The sequence below is a fragment of the Hylobates moloch genome, unplaced genomic scaffold (genome assembly GCF_009828535.3).
Source record: "Hylobates moloch isolate HMO894 unplaced genomic scaffold, HMol_V3 SCAFFOLD_5, whole genome shotgun sequence".
Classification (NCBI taxonomy): domain Eukaryota; kingdom Metazoa; phylum Chordata; class Mammalia; order Primates; family Hylobatidae; genus Hylobates; species Hylobates moloch.
In genome coordinates, this window is record NW_026652280.1 from 30,830,712 (window position 1) to 30,848,808 (window position 18,097).

At 50.7% G+C, this 18,097-nt stretch overlaps 1 protein-coding gene across 8 annotated transcripts in view; it reads right to left on the minus strand.

Moving 5' to 3' along the window:
* Positions 1-18,097, minus strand: part of CTIF (cap binding complex dependent translation initiation factor) — a 328,654-nt gene that overhangs the window by 145,899 nt on the left and 164,658 nt on the right. For all 8 annotated transcript variants that reach the window (XM_032152363.2, XM_032152360.2, XM_032152356.2 and 5 more), the window contains one exon: positions 4,221-4,297. In XM_032152363.2, the coding sequence (XP_032008254.1) occupies positions 4,221-4,297 (77 nt within the window). The remainder of the gene's footprint in view (positions 1-4,220; positions 4,298-18,097) is intronic.

The following is an 18,097-nucleotide window of genomic DNA, read 5'->3' on the forward strand; positions in this document are numbered from 1 at the left end:
GACATGGGGGTATCAAGGCCTGCCCCTTTACCCCATCTTGGGACAGCTCTTAAAGAGTCACCCCAACTTCAGAACCTTCCCTACAGGCTCAGAACTCTCTAAGACTGCACTGCAGCCCAACCTCTCTCTGCTGATACCGCTTCCTCTTTTGATATTCTACCAGTATCGATACCAAGGGCATTCCTTTAAAAGCAGCTGCTGATAATCACTGTGCCAGAGCCTGCTTCCCAGGGAGCTCAGGCTACAACATCCATTCATTGCCTTAATGTGTTCATCTCTTAAATGTAGCCAGGGTGCTGTGGGGAGAGAAAATATCCTCCCCAGCAGTGAGGGATCTCACTCAGGGTCAACTTGGGCAGTGCGCCAGGTCTCCAGCCCTCTAGTGAGTTTGCTCTTCTGGTCTATGTGCTCTGGGCAGAAAGCTTTGAGGGGAGCAGGGAAACGAGCCTTAGCAGCCCCCGTTCCAAGCAACAGGTCTCCAACTCGCGTAGGGCCAGAGCATCGGAAGGCATGCTGCTCTTTGAGGAACGCATGGAACACTCATTTAGCACATTTATGTCACAAAATGCACAATTTTGTCTGAAATCAGCAAATGTCTTTTCTTAGCTTCCAAAAACAAACAAGTGGTTACCAGTTGTTCAAATGTCAAGAACATTCTTGAGGAAACCTTTGAACTGTCCATGAGCTTAATTTGTTTTTCAAAATGGAAAAAAGACATCCACAATTCACCATGGCACCAGGAGCAGAGTCTGCAGGTGACCACTCTGAAGGGGCCTCCCTCCCTGCCAACCCAGGCTCTGCCCCCTCTGACAGTGTGGGTAGGGCTTTAAAAGTGGATCCAGGGGAAGGAACAATTGATCCTAGCGGCCCGCCCCTGGAGGGAATGCAGGGCAAGGCTTTCCGGGTTTGCCGCCACAATCACAGGACAAAAGCTCCCCCGCTCACTGCAGACACCTGTGCTCCACACTTACCTTGAAAGCCTTCCTGAGCACCTAGGACCCCCTCTGACCTGTAGAGTGGGCCAACACTAAGACCGTGTTTCTAGGTGCTTTATTAGAATCAGCTCCTTTCAGCTCCCTGACTAGTGAACCCATTTTGTAGAAGAAGGGACAGGGCTTTCAAAAGTGACATAATTGGCAAGATCATACTGTGAGTAGAGGAGGTGGGATTCCCATCCAGCTCCTAATTCCAGGGCATGTCCCTAAACTGCTATATTATTCAGCTTACTAACAGCCTCAGACTTAAACAAGTGGAAAATAAAAGCAGTAAGGCACACAAAAACCCCTGAGAGTGCAGCTGGAACTGGGATGGGACACAGACTTTGATGAAGACTAGAACTCTAGGTCCCAGTCTGAAAATCCCTGCTCCAGGCTGTGGGAAATTGCATGCTCCTAGCTTCAGCAACATGCTCGTGCTGCCTGGAGTTTGCAGCTATCAGACACCAACTCCAGCCACTTTGCAGGAAGACGGAAAGCCACAGACTCCTCTCCATCCCAAGGAGAGCCACCAAGCCACCAGGGGGATACAGCTGGCCCCTTCCCTTCATATGTCGGGGGGAGATCAGAGGCATGGTACAGATGCTGGCTGTGCCCTTTGGCCACCAAATCTGATTCTGGTCACTTCTTCCTTTGCCGCCATGCACGCCCAGGAAATGCAAGCCCCTCCCAGTGTAGTTTAAGCCCAGAATATTAGGAAGGTGAACCTGCTGCACACAAGTATGCACTTCCAAGGTCAAATATGCAGGTTTGACACATAGCAAGGCTACTACTATGGGTCATTAGCTGGGAAGGTTAGGGGTCAACCTGATAATGTTCTGCAGCTGCTCTTTGAATGTCAGAATCCCACGATTTCCCAAAACGGACTCAGGAGACCCCTGCTTTTAGGCAAAAAGGTCCTTAAGCTATATGGCTGCCTGCTCTCCTCCTGAAAGTCCCTGTCACCTGGGGACTCCACGACAGCTCCAGGCTGTGAGTGAGTGACAGATTCTACCGCATCTAGAAGGGGAATTAGAGCAGGGCTCCCCGACAAACACATGCTCTGTGTTCAGGCATGGCTGCTGCTCTGACTTGCACAGTCTTGCCCCAAACGGTCAAGATGTTTGCTCCATTAGTCTGTCTTCGGTCCAGCTGAAAACTCTGTTCTTCCATCCAAGCTGACTTCCTCTAGTCTGGGTCCCTGTGGACATGGAGGCAGCGGCCCCTCATCTTTCTGTATAAATCTTTCATGAGTTTCACGGCACGATGTTCCTTCCCTCTGGCCTCCTCTTCCCTGGCCCCAGCCCTCCAGCACTCCTCACAGGACATACTTTCCACCCCTTTAATCATCTTTATTGCCTCACTTTGGACCCTGGCCCGTCCACATCCTTTGGGAGGTGTGCTGACCTAACCCGGGCATTGGTGAATGTGAGCTCGGCTCAGCGGAAGCCCGGCTTCCCAGCCGTTGCATGCCACGCTCCTCTTCCTACAACCCTGGGTCACGCTGCTGCTTTCCGGAGGCCTGCCACTGTCCAGGGTCTTCCTGCTGAGTGAGGTGACCTGGCCCAGAAATGGACATGCAGGCTGACCCGGATGCCGGGCGGCAGCCTGCCATTGCCTGGGCGCGGAGAGGTGGGGCAGAGGGTGACTTCTCATCAGGAAGCTCGGGGACTCTCCACACCTCCCAGACACACACTCTGGGTTTTCCCTGCCATCAGAGACTACAGGGCCAGGGGCAGAGGACATAAAGCCTTTGCTCTCCCTGACACCTCCCAGGCCCCTGTGAACCCTATTCCTCCTTGAGGGGTGCTGCCCCCTTCTTCCCTCCACCAGGAACCCAGAAACCAGGAATTTGCCTGTGTGATGCTGCACAGCAAAAAGGCAGCACACATGATGCAATCAACTGTACTCTGGTCAAGGCAGGAACAGGCCTGGGTCCACCTCTTCCTGCTCAGTGATCCTTTTTGATGCCTGGTGCTTCTGATTTCTAAGCCAGGACACTGCCTTCTTCCCAAGCTACTTATACATTTGCCATCGTCTGTGAATGTGTTCAGAGCCACTTAATCCACCAGTGGATGACAAGGCAGTCTGGGCACCCAGGCCTACATCCACCCGAGAGTTGCAGTCACCACCTAATAATCCCTACTCAGGGCATGCATGTGTAGGGAAGGATCAGAGACCCCGGTCTCAGCCTAAGGAGGTGGCCAGCCAGCCTGAGCACAGGCGCTGCTAGGGTTCTGAGCAAGGCATCTCCACCGGCTGTTTCTTGGCCCTCGGAGAACATTCTCTGTTCATTAAAGGTAGAACGAAAAGCCATCACCTTTATCTAAGAATATATTCCCTATAGAGGAACACCTCATTTTAATTCCTCAGGCATAAGCCTTTTTGTTCGTTCTTTTTTTGGTATTTCCATCCAGAAATAATTTATGCATGTTCAAGCAAAAAATATACTCTAACTCCCTCTTTTGCATAAATGGCCACACATAAGAAACATTGCTCTGCACCTGAATTTTTTCCACTTAAAATACATCTTGAAGCTCTCCCCTTATAAGAAAGCCTTTTTGAAAATAAATGCACACATTCCCAGGATGCTCAATTTCAGCTGCATGTTCTTATCCAGGGCTACCTCATTGCCCCCTTCTTGGCCCCATTGTCACCAAGGACTCTGAGCTCCACAGGAGATCTCGGTTTCTGCCTTAGTTTAAGTGGGTTCCCCCAGGAATTTGGGAGCAGTAGCATGTGCCATTGCTGATCTGTGTGCTGCCTGTGACAGCAGAGCCAGCACGCATGAGGGACAACTCCCAATGACCGGGGAGGAGGAAAACAGATACTCTTGCACTTGTGAGCTCCAGGAGCCTCCTGGAGGCCATGTCTCAAAACACACAACCAGCTAGTCCTATTTTTTGATGACCACTACTGTTGCTTTGAGGTCAGTGGAAACAGCATTTTTCCTCCTGAACTGCAAAGCCTGGTCACTGCCTGACCCCCAGGAAGAGGCAGTGGTGACGGTGGGCTCTCAGCCAAACGCCTGAAGGGAGCCAACCCCTAGGCCAACAAGAGAAGTGGAGCCGCCACTCTGGCCGTGGGGGAATCCCCAGCCAGTAACCAACCTACGATGCCACCAACCCCATCTCATTAGGATCAGCTGGTGACTGGGAAAAGCGAAATGCAGGCCAAAGCTGACGTCACTACAGATGGCAGAAGCAGGAAAGGAAAACCCAAGGCTCACGACGAAGTCTCTCCTACCTTCGATCATTTCTCCTCCTGCGGAACAGCTTCTTGGTGTGTGCGATCTCCACTTCATGGGGCATCGGGTGGTAGCCCTGTGTCATGGGGGGAGGAAGAGGGATCATTAGTAACTCCTGAAAGAGAGCAAAGCACCTCTGGGATTGCACTAAGTACACCAGCATCTAAGACGGAAAGACATCAAGAGTTTGGAGAGACTAGACTCTAACCACCAAATCCAGACTGAAAAAGGAAAAACAGTAGAGTCAATGAACTTCCTACCAGGCAATGATGCTGGAATTACAGAATCAAAGAACAGTAGGGACAATGAGGACCTTAGAATCCATTATGTCCAAGTCCTTGAATTACAGATGAGACATTCAAATCTGGAAAGATGAACAAGCTGGTTCAAGGTTTTGCAGAGAATGAGCAACAGAGCTGGGGCCAGGTTCTGCAGCTCACTGGCTGTGCATCCCAGGGCAGGTTACTTCTCTAAGCACAAGTTCCATAACAAAATGGGAATGTTACCCTTCTTCTCTGGGCTGCTAGAGGACCAAGGAGGTGAAGCCTGAAAACCCTAAGCCCTGTAAAGAGGAAATTTGTCTCCTAAACCTAGTCCAGGCACCCCCAGTGAAATTTTTACCCAAGGTCTTCTTTCCCTATATTGCCTAGGGAGTATTTAGGAAAACATGGAAATAGCTAAATTACTTTTTCAACATTACTATCATTATTATTATTATTATTATTTGAGACAGGGTCTTGCTTTGTCACCCAGGCTGGAGAGCTGTGGTACAAACATGGCTCACTGCAGCCTTGACCTCCCGAGCTCAAGCAATCCTCCTTCCTCAGCCTCCCATGTAGCCAGTATCATAGGCACGCATCACCATGCCTGGCTCATTTTTTGATTTTTTGCAGAGATGGGGTCTCACTTTGTTGCCCAGTCTCCTTTTTCAACTTTAAAGGAGGAACTGGGGAAAATTCTAAGGATAGTCTTTTGTGTATTGTCATCATGACAGCAACTATTTATACATCCACATCAAGGTTGGAGAGAGACCCTCTACTTGCAACCCAGGGCCGATCCTGCAAATGCAGGGTCACAGGCAGTGCTATTTGCACAAGCTGGGCTGATGGCCAGCTCTGCTCTTACCACCTCTTCCCATCCCTCCTCCAACAGAAAAGTGTGTTCTAGTGTGGACATGGTGGAGAGCACCACCATGCACTACCATTCCATTATGAGCGGCCTGGGGTGGAGTAGGGGATACCTAGGCTTGGAGTCAAGTGGGAGGGAGTGGTCTGGCTTGGACCTGGGACACCTGGGTACAGGCCTGGATGCAGAGGCCATAGCCTGAGTGTGACCCCCACCCACCTGCGGGGACCTGGGCATGCGCTGGATGAGGGGTAGCCACGGGGTCCAGGCTGCTGGAGAGCGGTCAGAGGGGGTCTATTTTGGCCCACTCCCCACCTTACAGGCAGGGAGCCCAAGGCCCAGAGTGATCACACAGTGAGTTAGAGATTGCAGTCCTGTGGGTAGCACCCTGTGGTGGGGCACATGCAGCCCTCTGGATTCAGGCTCCATAAAGGAGGGTCCCACTGTTTTGCCTTCACAGGGCTCAGCCCCCAAGCTCATGGGGGAAACTGACCACCCTGGCTGTGGTGGGACTGGCCAGTTTTGGGGAACTTCCCAGAGAGGTAATGGGAGAACAACAGACTCAGGAGCACACAGGGACCTTGGAGTTATGGCCACTTGGCCTGGACTGGATTGAGTGCAGGGAGGGAGCAACACATTTCAAAATACATTTTAATAACAATCCTTTCCTCTCACCCCGTCTTTCTTGCCTCCAACAATCTAGCCAAGAAAGCATGAATGAATTCCGGGCTCCAGGCAGCCACAATAGGCCTCCGGGGCCTTAGGATGTGCTTTGTTTAATGGTTTTCTCAAAGGATATTATTTGTTTTCTTTAATACAAAACACAAATAAGGAAAAACACCAAGTCTTCCCCTCTCGTTTCCCCTCTCCCACCCAGACTAGGCTCTGGGCTGGCCCCCTTCCCTCTTTCCCTCCCTCCCTGCCTCTCCAGGTCACTTCAGGAACACATTGGGTGTGCCCCAAGGAGACAATGGACAGGAAGCTGAGGCTCCCCACCGGCGGCGGCGGGGACTAGGATCTCGGCTCTGAGGCCAGGCAGAGGCAACAGGCCATAGCCCCCAGTGTAACACGAGCCCAGGGGGTGCCAGTCTCCTCGGTCTGGGCCTCCAGCCCTGGGCTCTAACCCACCTCCTGGCCTCCTTACCTGCACACAGGTAGCAGCCACGGGGAGCTAACCCTGTCCCATGACTCAGTGTGGCTCAATGGGGCACAATGGGCCACTCAGAGCTTCTCATGAAGCCACTGTTACGTCCTCTGTGTCCACCCATCCATCCATCCCAGAACAACTCACATACATGTAGTGTATGTGTATAAACCATGACAGTGGTTAGAGGCCTATGCTCTAGAGTTAGACTGTGAATGTCAGATCCTGGCTCTTCCTCTTGATGGCTGTGTGACTTTGAGTAAATGACCTAACCTCTATGTGCCTCAGTTTCCATATCTGTAAAACGGAGGTAATAGCATCAGGCTGCTAGAATCCTTATGAGGATTAAATGAGTTCAGAAACATGTAAAGAACATAGGATAATGCTTGGTACATAGTAAGCCTCATTGTCATCATCACTGTCATCAATGCCATCATCATCATCATCATCATCATCGTTATCTTTCCTGTGATCCTGACACTCTGCTCAGGGCTGAGTGTGCCAGGACAAACAAGGCAGCACAGGCACCTGTCCTCATGGAGCCCCCAGCCTTGGAAAAGAGTCCAGCAGAAGGTGATTTGCAGGGAGGAAGGGCATGGGCAGCTCAGGCCATGGAAGGAACAGAGAATCTGCACAGTGCCTGGTGGTCCAGGGTGGTGTGCTGGGGGAGGATGGAGAAGCTCTATTTTACACTCTTTTTGGCCTGAGGCTGGCAGACTATAGTAAGGCAAAAAATGAGTGGAACAAAGTGACAGAGGTGACAGAACAAAGCCTTGCACCCTCTGAGGTCCTCCCTCTCCAGGAACAACCCAGGCCAAGGCTATAGAGGGCTAGTCCTACGTATAAGGACACCTGGGGCCTCAGCCTCAATGTGGCATCTAGGTGAATAAATGAATGGACCTTACTGCCTTCCCTGGGGCCTTTTACATAGAACTTCCGGCACTGGGAAACTCCTCCTGCATGCAATGGGGGGCACTGTGTTGACACAAGCTCCATTGAGAACCCCTCAAAATCAGCCATCTTGTTCTTCAAACTCAAGATGGTAGCTGGTACCAAGAGACACATACAACTCAGGGTGCTGCCTACACTCCTCCCAAAACAAGAACACTTAGGTGTTAACAGGGGGCAAGTGTGAGGCCAGCAGAAGAAAGGAGAAAGTCTGTACTGAGTCACAAACCTGTCACCAGATGTGCAGCTCACGCAGGTTGGCAGAGCTTCTTTAAAGTCATTGGTGAGAGGTAAGGTAATATGTGAGTGGTCTGGGCAGCATTGTTCATAAGAGCCAAAACATGGCAACAACCTAGTGCCCATCCACTGATGACTAGATAAATAAATTATGGTACATATATACAATGGAATATTATATGGCCATAAAGAGGAAGGAAGTTCTGAGCCGCACTACATGAATGAACCTTGAAAACATCATGTTCAGGGAAAGAAGCTAGTTACAAAGGACCACAGAGTGTATGATTTCAGTTTTTAAGAAACGTCCATAATAGGCATATCTGCAGAGATGGAAAGTAGATTAGTGGTTGCCAGGGGCTGGGAAGGGGGAGAATGAAGAATGACTGCTAATGGATGCTGCGTTTCTTTTGTGGTGATAACAACGTTCCAGAATTAGTAGTGATGGTTGCACAACCTTGTGAATACACTAAAAACCACTGAGTTGTATACTATGAAAGAGTGAATATCATGGTATGTAAATTATATCTCAATTAAAAAGGTAAAAAATATCTGGGGGCGGTATATTCCAGGTAGAGGGAATGGCATGTGTTCAGAGGAACAAAAAAGGAGAGTGAGGAAGAGGAGAAGGAGGAGGAGGAAGAAAGGAGAAAGAAGAGGAGGAGAAGGGAAAGAAGAAGAAGAGGAGGAGGACAAGGAAAAGAAGGAGGAGGAGAAGAGAAGATCAATCAAAATGAAAAGTGCCCCCCACAAGTTAATCTCAAGGAAACAGCTGCCCTAGAATATTATCTGTTAAGATAGGGCTGGAAAAGGTGGCATATCCAAGACAAGTGGCACCCAATGACAGGAAGGACCAGTAGGTTCCTGAAATCTGGAAAAAGTATAAGTTGTTGCTTCTGGTGGCCTGGTCAGGGGAGATAGTATTCTGGCTTTAGACCAAAGACCCCCTCCTTGCTTTTGAGAAAGGATAGATCCCTTGAGTGGCAAATGGGAAATGTATCCTTTAAAAGCACATACAGTGGACTTTGCTTTAATTCTTTGCTCAACAAATCCTTCCACTATGTGCTTTGAAAGGGCCCCATGTAGACATCAGTCCAGGTACGAGTATCCCCCCTCCACCTCCTGCATTCCCCACATGAGAGAACCAGCCCTTGGGTCTCCCAGCTAGCTTTTTGGCTGTCTGGTCTACCTGAGTTGGATGTGCCTCTGTAGCACACTGGGACTACCCACCAGGCCCTGCCTGTTTTTCCCCAACCTCTCTGCATGAGAACCATTCTCCCCAGAGCTCTGAGACCTGGCTGCAGTTCCCCGTCTGTCTAACATCTGACCACTTCCGGTAACTAAATGGGCCTGAGAGACAAGTAGATTACATAAACAAAGCCTCTCCAGGGATGGAGGGAAGCTAATACTCCTTCCACATGCAGCGCCGGCAGAGTACACGTGGAACACACACGTGCACACACATTCATGTCCTGAGGTCAGTGCTTGTGGAGGACATGACACTGAGGGGCGGCATGTTACTGCTCTGGTTGCAAAAACATGTTATGTAAAATCAGCCCATTCCAGGGCAGGCTGAGGCTGGTATCTCACAACCCAGTGTGGTGGCTATTTCCAAGGGATTAAGGGCAGGCCCAGCAGAGCTCTGGCCCCGGAACATGACCCCAGATAGTTAATAATCCTAGGCTGGGAGTGCAAGGCCTTGCCCTGTGATGACAGCCATAAAAAAATAATAATTCTTGAATCTAGAGGTGAGGGGATGGGGAGGGAGGGCAAAACAAACAGTGAGCAGAAAGCATGTGTGCCAGGTGGCTCTGTGACCAGCTGACACTGTGATAGGAGTGACACGCCTCCCCTAGGCAACAGGCTCCCAGCCACCCACCCATCTATGCCTCCATCCCCCCATCCCTCCATGCACCTGCAATCTCTTAAATATTGTTGTTTCAGGCATTGTGGGTACAATACTGAAATAGAAAGGCAATATGCTTGTTCTTACAGAGCACACATTCTAATGAAAGGAGAGAGGCAACAAAGTATATCATACGATAAAGGACTATATTTTGCTATGGAGCAAAACACAACAGGGCAAGGGGATGAGAGAGGGAGGGGTGGAGGGGTCAGGGAAGACCTCTCTGTTCAGGTAACACTTGACATCCATCTACCTACCCATGCCTCCATCCATCCACCCTTGGCTCTCTCTCACTCGACAAATGCAGGAGGCCCGCCATGCAACAGTGCACCGGATGGAGAATATCAGGAGAGTAAGACCCTGTCTCAGGGCTAGGGGAGCTCAAGGGAACACAAACGAAGAAGCTGATACGTGCCATGTGCGATAGTTGAAGTTGAACGGGCGCCTCTGGCATCCCAGAGGAAGGACCGAGGACTTCTTCTTGGGAGAAGGGTCAGGGAAGGTTCTGCCAGGTGGGTGACAGTTGAGCGGAGCTCTAAGGCATTTGACAAGGCACAAGAGAGGAGAAGAGGGCATGCCACAACCTCAGCCCAGCAGGCCAATGACAGCAGCATCATGGGCTGAGTGCTGGGAGCTGGGCTGGGCCCCTGGGCAGAGGTGAAGCCCCGGTGTTCCAAGGGCCGTTGCTGGTGCTCCTGACCACAGTGCCTGGTGTGACCCCATCTGTAAAGTCCTCCTCACCCTCCTCAGGAGGTAGAATTGTGTTCCGCAGAAAGACTGGTTGGAGTCCTAACCCCGTGTACCTGTGAATGTGACTTTATTTGAAAATAGGATCTTTGCAGATATAATCAAGTTATGATGAAGTAAGTCTTAAATCCAATGATGGGTGGGCCCTAAATCCAATGATGGGTGTCCTTATAGGAAGAAGTAAATTTGAACACAGAGAGATGGAGGAGACACAGAGGGAAGAAGGCCATGTGAAGATGGAGGCAGTGTTTGGAGTGAGGCAGACACAAGCCCAGAAGGGCCAAGGGTTGCTGGCAGCCACGGGAAGCTGGGAAGAAGTGCAGAAGGCTCCTCCCCTAAAGCCTCGGAAGAAGGAGCGCGGCCTAGCCAATGCCTCCAGACTATGAGATGATGCACTGCTGTTGCCATCAGCAATGGGTCGGGCTGTGCCCATGGACATCCCCATTACCCCACCCTCCCTGAAGGATGAACCTGCTTCCCTGGAGACCACAGTGGAGTTACCAGTTGTCCAGCACAGCCCGATTCCTTCAGAGGCTGGAAAAGGCTCTTGTCTCCACCACTGCCTGCCGGGCGAGGTGGTCGGCACGCACTTAGGGGCCTCTGGTGTAAAAATTGTTGTCTCTAGCCAGTCCTCACATGGGGCCGAGATGTGCCCACCCTGAGGGGCCTGTGCCTCCCTCCCATGCTTCCTCCTTCCCCAGCCAAGGGTCCTCTGGGTGATGTCATGGGTTGAAGTGTGATCTCCAAATTCTTATGCTGAAGTCTTCACCCCTGGTTCCTCTGAATGGCCTGATTGGGAAAGACGGCTACTGCAGGTTTAATTAAGTTAGGATGAGGACACACTGGAGTGTGCATGTGTGGGGCCCTGGGCCGATATGACTGATGTCCTTGTAAAAACAAGGCCGCGTGAGGACTGGGGGGACACTGCAAGAAGCTGAGGGGCTACTAGAAGCTGGAAGGGAGTGATGGTCCTTTCCTAGCATCTTAGGGCGGGTGTGGCCCTGCCGACACCTTGATGTTGGAATTCTGCTTTCAGAACAGTGAGGCAAGAAGTTTCCATTCTAAGTCACCCAGTTTGTGGTCCTTTGTTATGGCGGCCCCAGGAAACTAACCCAGGTGGAGTGGTGGGCAAAATCACCCAGGCTGGGAAGAGATATTTTTCTGAGTATATTTCCTTTGCCAAATTTTGCATTCGAATTTGAGATTTGAATTTGTATATGTTGAATGCTCACCACGTAATTCCACTGTATATCCAGCCCATTTTTATGGAAGAGGAAGAGAAGGCTTAGTGAGGTCAAAGAAGTTGCCCACAGAGGCCCAACCAGTTAGCAGGAAGCCTGTGTCTTCCATCTCTGAGGCACATGGTCCCAATGGTGATGTGACATGGCCTATGGTACCAGGGCAGAGATGGGAGGCCAACCCCCCGGGGAGCATCAGAGAGCTCTCTCCCGTCCTACCTTAGACCCCGTGGTGCCCCGCCATGCTCCCCAGGCCTCTAGAAGCGAGAGGGAGTGGACAAGAGCAAGTCCCTCCCTGTCCAGCCTCATTTCTGGACTCAGAGACAGGCAGTCCCTCCCAGTGACCACTACGCTTCCCCCCAGGCCCAGAGGTGGAAGAACTGGTGTCTGGCAGGCACTGGTTCAGACAGCCTCCTGTGTCTGCCTGGCATGTCCTTGCTGTAACCCCAGAGATGACCCTGGCCACAGCCCTTTTGGCAGGCTCACCTGCTCGCCTCCCTTCTTCTCTCCAGAAAGGGGTATTCCTGGCCACCAAGCCCACCCTGCCCTTCACTCCACAGGCTGGGGAGTGGTGGTGGTGGTGGAGGGGGAGTCCCCTGGCTGCTGCCCCTGCCTCAGTGAGGTTTTGAAGTGCCCTGCAGAGCTCAATTCCATGGCCTTCACTTTTATAGAATCCAATGCTCACTTAACCTTCAAGGAAAATCTTCCTGACAGTCTCATGATCTTTGACCTCTGACCCCTGACCACAAACCTAGGTCCGATAGAAATCATCCAAGCCTAACTATCTCTAGGTCTATCATCTTTCTGTCTCCCACACAGCAGCTTTTTGAAAAGGAAGAAAGCATTATACAGACACAAGAAAGTCTTCCTCCTGCTTTGTTAAAAACAACTACACTAAACGCTTGTCTTTGCAAGGAAGTGGTGCGGCCGTGCAGTGGTGGGGATCCTAGCCCAGGCCAGGGAAGGGGTGGGAAGTCCCAGGCAGGAGGTGGGCACACCAGGCTCTTCACCAGGCACACCCTGCAGCTCCAACCCTGCTCCCTCCCAGCTGATCACCTGTCTGCCCCCACAGTGCCTGGATATCCACTCTGCCTTGGCCTCTTGGAAGCTACAGTCCCCCTCCTCTTCTTCACAAGCTTCTATATTGATTACATCAGGTTTCTGTCACTCCCTGGGCACACCCAGAGAGCATGAGCCTCATGGAGGTAGGGCAGATCCTCAGGCCAAATCCAGATCCTGCTAGCTCAGGACTTTGCAGACTCCCATCATCTCTAGCCCCAACCTGGGGAGACATCCCAAGGGTGAACAATACAAAGGAACCACAGCACTTGATTAAAGGACCATAAAAATCCCAAGCACAGCTCCTCTGACAATAAGCTTGTCTTAACAGCAGAGGCTTCCTCCTGCTGGGGGTCATGGTTTTTCATGTTTTTTTTTTTTTTTTTTTCTAAGAAGTTATCCTACCAAGGTCTCTCTCCACGTGGGCAGGATGTGTGGGTCACGTCCAAGTAGAAATAAATAGGTAATGTTTCTAAAATTCCTGGAATCTCTAGGCTGCACAGCTATTCAGAGAAGTTGACCTGTTTCAGAAAGGAAAGTCGGGGGTGGGCAGGCTCACCCATGCTTAAATTTGTGGTTTTCTAACTTTTCTTTTAATTTATTATTTTTTAATCAGCAGAGAGCCTTTTAAAAACAATACCTTAGCTGAAGTTCTAATATAAAATAATTGACAATAAAAGTAAACATGGAATTTCTGGAAGCTGCTGCTGAGCCCTGGCACCCCACACGTCCTGCCTCCACCTGCCACACATCGGTGCCCTGGGGCGTGAACCTAAAACTCTACCCATTCTGAAAAGCTTTGCTCTCAATACTATCCAGAGGCTAGCTACACAATGAGCTAGACATTTCTCTAGAAGAAGGGCTTCACTCAGGAACCCCAGACAGGTTTCAGTGGATTCCACGATCCCCAAAAATGCACGTGAATATTTTGCCCAGGGTAGCCTTGTGGGTGAGATCCTATGACATGCACCCTATATCCAGGTGATTTTCATCTGTACAGCAGTGCGGTTCCAGAGGCTGGGTCGCTGGAATGGGCAAGACTTCCTTGGATGCTCCAAGGCAATAACCACCCCTCTCCCCCTTTTCCTTCCAACGGGGTTTCTTATTGTAACAGTCTAAAGAGTCCTGAATAATAAACTGCACACAACCTTTGGGTGACCCGGGTCCTGGCTGTCGCTAAGCCTGGATCACCATGGACCATTCTTTTAATATCCCATTCTGCCCTCTCCTCTCTCTTGTGTAAAATGAGGATGAAAATATTTGCTCTTTCTACCTCCTTTGCCACACTATTAAGCCTTTCTTTGATTTCATGAGCCAATAAATTCTTTTTACGTTTAAAATACTTTGAGTTGGGTTTCTGTCGCTTGCAACCAAGAAAGTCCTAAATAATTTAACATGATACAACTTTAGGTATCAGTGGGCTGATCTTCTTATATCCAGGAAGTCATGGAAAGCAGACATGGCCCCTCCCTTATTGCCCTCCAAGGGTGGCCATGTCAGGAGGAATCTACCAGGCAATGTCAAATACAAATGACATTTACTTATTAATTTCTGAATAAACAGATAAAATAGGTGAGGACACTGATACAAAGAACAGGGACTAGGGACCAACAGGAAAGTGTTAGAAGATTGTTTCCACATTATAGAGGGTAAAATGTACAGGAAACAATTAGTAAAATGCCACTTCTTCAACTACCATTGTCAGGCTTCCATTCTGCAGCCAGCACAGTGCAGTGAAGGGAGGCCGTGTCTCCATGTGTGGTTGGGGGACGGAGGCACTGGAGGATGACTGGGACTCTCTGTGTCGAAGACCAAATGGGACCAAAAGGCTACGGGCCTTCCCCAGGTCATGAACCCAGGAAAGACTTGAACACAGACCACTTAGGCTCACGGCGTTCATGCTGCTCATTGACACGGGACGGTCACAAGAGAATGGAACTGGAGTGGACTGACGTGCTCCACTCCCTGGATAATGGATATCTATTAAGGGTCCCAGACACACTTCTGAACTGAAAATGGCAACGCCTTCAAGCTGCTGCAGACCAGGGGCAGAAAGAGGCCCAAGAAATGTGAGAGGTACAAAGGGCCATGAGGAATGAGAGTTTCTGTTCTGCAGCCCCTGAAAAAACCACCTGGGCATGATGAGACACATATGACCTGTGTCCTGGCCCCTCACGAAGTGGTGTGTCTATGGCACAGATAAGACCCAGAGCCTCAAAAACTCTATAGAGCAAGCTCAAGAGAAGGCAAAGCAACGTTCGCGTTCTGGCCTCCAAGGGAAAAATGACAACTGTTGAGAAGTGGGCAACATTGTGAAGAGTTTTATGTACTCGAGGAGGTTCAAAGACCATCATAGAACTGAAGCATCAACCAACTCTAGAACAGGAGTGATGCTCAACGAACCCTCAGAGGATGCCCACGGTGCCCTGTGAGCATGCTGTATGCACAGACACAGGAAAACAAGACTCCACCTCTGTCTCCAAGAGGGGCATAGGCCCCTGGGGAAGATGGACACACAAATTGAGTGGAGTCACAATGGAAGAACATCCAAGGTCCAAGGAACTGTGGAGGAAGGGATGCCCGAGGCCACCCTTCGAAGTGAACAGAGGCTCTGAGGTTAGAGCGAGAGAGGCATGGTCCACACTTGAGCGGCTCTGCTCTGCTTCTTCTGAGCACACTCTGCTGCAGCTCATTATACAAACTAGCAGTAGTCACGTTCGCACAGGGCAGGGGCATCTGTGGGCAGCAGGGAGGGAGCCCCTGCCTAAACCACCCACGCAGCCATGCTAAGATTCTGAGGTGTACCCCGCTGTGCCAAGGGAAAGCCTCCAAGGCCTCACGTGAATGAACAGGTTCATCACTGTCCCGCCGTCTGCCCTGGTAGGTCAGAGCTGGCTGGAGAGGCCACAGGCATGTGTATTGGCCTATTCTCATGCTGCTAATAGAGACATAGTTGAGACTGGGTAATTTATAAACAAAAGAGGTTTAATGGACTCACAGTTCCACATGGCTGGGGAGGCCTCATAATTATGGCAGAAGGCAAAGGAGGAACAAAGTCACATCTTACGTGGTGGCAGGAAAGAGAGCATGTACAGGGGAACTCCCCTTTATAAAATCATCACATCTCATGAAACTTACTCACTACCATGAGAACAGCATGGAGGAAACCATCTTAAACCATCTCCCTTCAATTATCTCCACCTGGCCCAGCCCTTGACACATGGCAATTATTATAATTCAAAGTGAAATCTGGGTGGGGACACAGCCAAGTCATATCAGCATGGATAAGGAGGCCACAGTGAAGGCGAGAGCAGCAGGACCTGCTTCTCGGTATCTGCCGAGCCAGCGTGGAGTGTGCTCACGTGGAATGTGAGAGCTGGGGGTTTTCAGCAATGCAGATCCAGGTGGCCCGAGCAGAGATCAGGCATCAAACGGTTTGGCTAGATGCTGTCACTGCCACTTACCACAGGAGCTGGCAGCAATGCCTACCTTATTTATGCTTCTAGTTTTCTCACCTAAAAAATGGCGGTAATAAAGAAGCATATGCACATCAGAGGACCGTTACGAGGGTTAAATGAGATGACTGGGCATGTATGGCATGTCAACAGCCCAGCTCAAGAATGCTCCGCTGCATGTGGAGCGCCCCCGGGCTAGGAAGGCCTCCAACCTGAGGCTTCCTAAGCACTTGCATCTGTGGTCTTTGTGCACCTGCTGGGAAGCAGCTGCCCAAACCCCAAAACCATCCTAGAATGTGGTCATACCTGTGCCAATCAACTAACCACCTGCTGAGCTCCCAGGCCGTGTCCAGGACACTCTCGGGCCAAAGCAGTCCCTGCAACCTCAGCTTCCTCCACACAGACATGCACCACCCAGCTCCAGCCCCAGCCCCAGCCCCAGCCTCAGCCCCAGCCCCAGCCCCACACTGGCACTTCCCAATCCCTCCCCTCATCTCATCACAGGATTCCAGGCAAGTCAGAGAGCTAGAAGAGGGGAAGCTGCAAGGAGGCTCTGAAGAGCCAGGGAGGGGCCTGTCTCCCAGAGGACCAGCCAGTCTGTGAACCTGCTTAAGGGCAGAACGTTACTCAAAGGCCCTGAAGATTTCGGTCTCGGCAGCCAAGAAACTCGACTGAGACACTGAGTCTGACTAGCCTGCTGGGGCCGTCGGGCACCAGGAGGCTTGGGGGTATCTAAGAAGCTAGCCACAGCACAAATAAGAAGAGTGGGGAAGAGAGGACCTCTCTCCTCAGGTCTGACCGAGAACCAGCGGGGGCAGCTCAGCCTTGGTGCCGGAGGGACAGTGGGTTGAAACGTGGGTCCTCCTCCAGGAAGCCAATCCGTGCTTTCATTCATTCAGGCAACACATTTCTGCTGAGGCTTATGTGCTGCCAGGGGCTGTACTGGGTGCTGGGGATGCCACGGTGATCTTGGCCACAGAGAAGAACTTCCACTCTACCAGGGGGAAATGACAGTCCCCAGCCTGCAGCTAAAAACACCAAGGTCATTCAAACAGAAACAAGTGTGCTCAAAACCAAACCAAACCATAGGAAGGGGATAATGCTTTAGATTAGGCATTCAGAAGAGTCCTCCCTAAGAAAGGGACATGTGAGCCAGACCGAATGACCAGGTTGAAAAGATTGGGAAAGATTCAAGGATGAGAGAAAACAAATAGGGTATTCCTATTCTGTTTAGTCTTCAATATGTGAAGCTTAGAGTTTCTTTAAATAAAGTAGTAGACCTAAATCAGTAGTGCCCAACATTTCAAATTTCATAAACCAGTAAATTTAAAAATAGAGAATTAGGCTGTACACAGTGGCTCATGCCTGTAATCCCAGCACTTTGGGAGGCCGAGGTAGGAGAATCACTGGAACCCAGGAGTTCGAGACCAGCCGGGGCAACATAAGGAGACTCAGTCTCTAAAAATAAGATAAATACATAGTTGCCTCCCCAGGACGGAAGCGAGTCCCATGCCAGCTGCTGGGCCCTCCTAGCTTGGCATGCAGCTGGGGCGTCTCCTGCGACAGGTTCCAGGAGGGCAGCCCCTGCAGCTGAATCACCCAGCTGCCCAGCAGCAGAGGCCAGGAAAGCAGCATTTTGTCATTTTCCCCTTCTGTACTTGGTGTTCCCTTCAAGTGCTCCCTTTGTCCATAGGGTTTTCAGAGGGGAGTTTGCTTTTTTTTTTTTTTTTTTTAATGATGGCTACGTTTTCCACTGAGTTGACTTTCAGGAGGCAGGAGTAGAGAGTTGCCCCGCAGGGCCACATGGTTCCTGGCTCTGATCATACCCCACACTCGACCTGGAAGGCCAGAGTGCATGAGCCAGGCTCAGGGGATCAGATCCTGTGCTTCAGGACTGCAGGACTGCAGGGCTGGGGTGATGGACTCAAGGGCTAGGATGCAATGGCATGATCACTATTTCTGGCTGCATCACAGCCTCCCAACAGGGGAGGTGCTTTCTGGCTTATCAGGAGGAGGTGAT